This window comes from Gymnoscopelus braueri, assembly GCF_963280865.1.
Source record: "Gymnoscopelus braueri genome assembly, chromosome: 21".
NCBI lineage: Eukaryota > Metazoa > Chordata > Actinopteri > Myctophiformes > Myctophidae > Gymnoscopelus > Gymnoscopelus braueri.
In genome coordinates this window covers 49,456,774-49,461,773 of record NC_137623.1, presented here as the reverse complement: position 1 = coordinate 49,461,773, position 5,000 = coordinate 49,456,774, and the positions used below count along the sequence as shown (strand labels likewise).

At 41.4% G+C, this 5,000-nt stretch overlaps 1 protein-coding gene across 5 annotated transcripts in view; it reads right to left on the bottom strand.

The window, feature by feature from the left end:
- LOC308077380 (receptor-type tyrosine-protein phosphatase mu-like) overlaps window positions 1–5,000 on the bottom strand; it is a 261,491-nt gene that overhangs the window by 214,533 nt on the left and 41,958 nt on the right. For all 5 annotated transcript variants that reach the window (XR_013932396.1, XM_080418051.1, XM_080418052.1 and 2 more), the window contains exon 3: window positions 1,711–1,860. Coding sequence is in view for 4 of the 5 variants with exons in the window: in XM_080418051.1 (XP_080274177.1) it covers window positions 1,711–1,860 (150 nt within the window). In the remaining variant the exon portion in view is untranslated. The remainder of the gene's footprint in view (window positions 1–1,710; window positions 1,861–5,000) is intronic.

The window sequence follows — 5,000 nt, the reverse complement described above, 5'->3', positions numbered from 1 at the left end:
TGACGCTCGTTAATGTCAAGGCAATTATGTTTCTGCATCTACATCTATTCTAAGATAGCATAATTTTTATAAGCGACCCTCTCAGGCTTATAGATATTTTGTTAAAGCTGGAGGAGTGACACATGCTTAATTTATTTTGACCTACAGTACTTATGTGCAATGTAGCCTAATTGATTATTGGAAGCAGCTGTATTCCAAAATATTTGGGGACGATCCTCCACTCTGTCTGGTAGGAAATGTATTCCTACTACTGTAGATCTGCCATGCTGCATTATCATGCGTAGTACATAATTGCCTCATATCAAACTACAAGATTTCTGATTGTAGAAAAAATATGAATTCAGATCATAGTTTTACTGCAAAACATGGTGTTATTCTGTGAAACAACGTTTTGAAAAGGAAATCCCACAGCCTTCAGGTCTATGTCAGCTTGTCAACTTCTTGAAGTGCGCATGGTACTTTATTTCCCTGTGTTTAACTTAAGAATTGCAGTCTTACGTGGTGGTGGCTGTGCATCTGCCTCCAGGCACCACTTTACGGACGGTTGGAGGAAAAGTGCATTTGCAGTAACTATTAAATTAAAAATAAATATAAATTTTAACCACCGTTGGTATTAACTCATGCCCTGCCAATGACTTCTTTTGATGGCTGTTTTTAGTAAGCCCCAAAAATAAATTTGAATTATATTTTTTCCCCCCCCGTTTTTCACAAGGGACCAAGAGATAACGCGATCCAAAGATTTACTGCTCCATTCACTTCCCTATTAAAATAATAACGGAGAAAAAAAACCCTTTTTTCCTGTGTTTTATTATGTATTTTTGAGTGAAACATGCTATTTTCAAAGGCGGACAACAAATGTCAACGAGGTCGCGATGACCTTGTTGACATTTGTGAAACCACACAGTGAAACCCTCAGTGATTAGCAACCATCAGGGGATCAATCATACTGGAGATAAATATTCTGTGACTACTTGAAAAGGTAAGAGAATCGCAAAATCCTGGCAGTGGGACCACACAGCCAGAAATAAGTCTGGCACTGAATGAGACTGGTTACACATTTCTTAACAGTTCCCGGTTAAATGGTTAACTATGAACAATTTTTAGTAGCTGGCATCTCCCTTAGAGATAAGGTGAGAAGTTCAGTCACCCGAGAGAGACTCGGAGTAGAGCCGCTGCTCCTTGACTTGGAAAGGAGCCAACTTAGGTGGTTTGGGCATTTAGTGTGGATGCCTCCCGAGCGACTCCCTAGGGATGTCCTCGCTGCACGTCCCGCTGGGAGGAGACCCCATGGCAGACCAAGGACCAGATGGGGGGATTACATCTCCACAGTGGCCTGTGAACGCCTCGGGATCCCCCAGGAGGAAGTGGGTAATGTTGGAATGGGAAGTCTGGAGCTCTCTGCTGAAACTGTTTTCCGACTCCGGATAAATGGTTGAAGATGGATGGATGGATGGATTGAGTAAATGTAAATGTGTGTCATTATACAGGTGAGATGATATACAGTACCTTTAACAAAGACATACTGTACAGTGTGATCAGGTAGTATTTAAAGGTATACCTTTAAAGGAATATTTCACTTTCAAAAAAGGTTTTGGTCATTTTATCGTCTACTCTCAGGCTTTTGTGAGCCCCCCAGACAGCTAAAATGACCCATTTTTTTTTTTAAGTGAAATATTCCTTTAACAGGTAGTATTTAAAGGTATACTGTACCTTTAACGTAGACATACAGCTGGACAGGTGGGGTCAGGTAGTATTTGAAAGTGACACAGTGGGTGTCGTTCTCTTTCAGTTGAGGACTGAACAGCTGGGCACTCTGTCCCACCACACGCCCACTAGTGTTCACATAGAGGTATGGCGCCCCTGCACACAAAATAATACACATGATTAACACAACTCTGACAGAAGAGAAGAGAGGAGAGGAGAGGAGAGGAGAGGAGAGGAGAGGAGAGGAGGTATAATAGCTGTGGCAAAATTGGCCATTTTGAAGCAGTAAACATGCATTGAACTTCTTCAGAATAAAGGCAGTTCCTCTTTTAAATGAACGTACCGGTGTGTGTGTGTGTGTGTGTGTGTGTGTGTGTGTGTGTGTGTGTGTGTGTGTGTGTGTGTGTGTGTGTGTGTGTGTGTGTGTGGCAGTAGCACAATTTACTGCAAAGGATATGACATCCTGTCTTTTCTAATGATGCACACACACACACACACACACACACACACACACACACACACACACACACACACACACACACACACACACACACACACACATTTTAAAAGGCAAACAGTGAGTGCTGAATCCAATTTCCTGCTGAAAATCAATCTAACCTGCAGACAGAGAGGAGAGGAGAGGAGAGGAGAGGTGTTTGTTTAACTGAAATTGTCTGAAGAAAGTGAGAGGGAATAGAATAGCATTGACTGAAAATCACAAACGCACGCATGGACGCACATACACGCACACGCACGCACGCACGCATGCACTACATCTGTATGCTAGAGTACAGTATGTCAAACTATATCTGTATGCTGAGTATGTCAAACCACATCTGCATGCTCTAGAGTATGTCAAACTACATCTGCATGCTAGAGTATGTCAAACTACATCTGCATGCTAGAGTATGTCAAACTACATCTGCATGCTAGAGTATGTCAAACTACATCTGCATGCTAGAGTATGTCAAACTACATCTGTACAGTGTTAAATTTGACAGCAAATTCTGATTTAGTCTTAGTGTTTTGAATAACACACCATTTAGTTTTAGTCCTATCCTAGTCATTTGAAATAGTCTTAGTCTAGTCTTAGTCGACTAAATATCAAAATCTTAGTCTTTTAGTCTTTTAGTTTTTTAGTCTTTCAGTCTTAGTCTTAGTCAACACAATTAACACTGCATCTGCATGCTAGAGTATGTCAAACTACATCTGTATGCAAAATAATTTGCCCAGTTAGGGAACCACTGTGCTATAGAGTATGTTAATACAATATAACTAGTGCATTTGTATTCTGGAGAACGTTAATACAATATATCTGCAGTGTGAGAGTGTGTGTTATGTAGTTGCACTTATGCGTGTACAAGAATAAGTGATTAAGTGTCCACAAGGAAAAGAAACACGTACACGCACAAAACGCATGAACGCACACACACACACAAAATCTGTGTCATGTTTAAAGCCTGCATGCGGCCACACTGATAAGGCCTTTAACACACTAATTAAAAACACGCACGCAAGCACACGCACGCACACACACACACACACACACACGCACGCACGCACGCACAAACGCACACGCACACACACACACACACACACACACACACACACACACACACACACACACACACGTTTCCTAGCAAATAGGGCTGGTTGTCTCTCTCTCTCACACAGGTTTCCTAGCAAATAGGGCTGGTTGTCTCTCTGTCTCTATGTCTCTCTCTCCCTCTCTCTCTCTGGTGTTTCCCCTTGTGGGGGTGCCTGAGTTTCATGAGGATGGGCCGAGGGCATGGGCGTCATGCATGAGGGATGCGGGGGATGGGACACCCCCACTCTCACAGACACATGATTTCATCCCCCTCACTTTTGCCTGACTGCTTTATTTTTTTCTTCTTTTTTTACACTGGGGTAGTTACTTGCATCCAGCGCTCAGTTTCCCAGTGGTTTCCTCAGTGGTTCTCAACCAGTAGTCCTTGAGGGGGTTCCAGGTGGTCCCCAGCTAAATACCCTTATAGATCTTTAACTCTTTCACTGCCAGACTTATTTCTGGCTGTGTTTGCCCTGTGCCAGGATTATCTTACCTTTTCAAGTGGTCACAGAATAGTTATCTCCAGTATGATTGATCCCCTGATGGTTGCAAATCACAGAGGGTTTTCAGGTGTGGTTTAACAAATGTCAACGAGGTCATTGTGACCTCGTTGACATCTGTTGTTTGATGTTTGAAGATGGCATGTTTCACTCAAAAATACATGGTAATTTTTTTTTCTCCGTTTATTTTTTAACATTGAAACGAATGGAGCAGCAACTTTTTGGATAGCGTTATCTCCTAGTTCCTTTGAGATAAACCAAAAAATAAAAAACCAAAAAATAAAAAACATGTGATAACTCGTTCTTGGCACTCAGGGCATTCAGAAAATACTCGTGATAACTCGTTCTTGATACTCAGAGAGTTAAGTCTTGAGAGTGTAAAATGCAACATTCATTTTACGCTCTTTATTGCTAAACATCTGCATTACTTAATTTACTACACAATTAGAGAATGTTCAAGAATTGTTATTTTGATCAACATTTGCCTGTTATCTCTCTATTGGTACCAACATCAATACAGCATGGAATTCTTATGTTATCTTAAGTTTTGGGTCTGAGAGGCTAAATCTCATCAAACGGTGGTCCGTGGCTCATATGCCGAATAAATAATGGACCATGATATTAAAAGGGTTGAAAACCACATGAAAACCTATCGGCCCATTTGGATTGATTGAGCGGCCTATCCAGCCAATCACAGCTATTTGACCAACCCACCAGTCCAAGCCAGTAGGGAAGGTAAACACTGTTGAACTGTGAACTCGTTGCAGAGTTGCTATTGCTATTTTATACGTTTATAAGTCAAAAGGACAATACATGCTCCTTCCGACGTCGGAAAATCTACCCCTTTGGACAGTCTTTCTGAACTATATAGTTCGGAGAGTCTCGAGTCTGGACAGTCTGGGTTCCGAGAAAAAAGTTCTGAAACCGTCCATCAGAAGTTCCGAAGGACGTACATTTTAGGTACATCACCTCCCTTTCCAGAAAGAGCATTACTGGGCATAACTCCCCAAATATTTTTTTTTACCATAAAACAACCATTTATCTTGTGAGAACGAGGAAAATTGTCCTCACAATGTCTTTATTGCACTCTCTGGAATGGCCTACCACTGTCACTGAGTCAGTTGATGCCTTTATAAAGCTGATGTTGTTTCACAAACACCTGCAATGGCGATGTTTATGTTATCCATTGTTTTTTAACTGTAATTTTT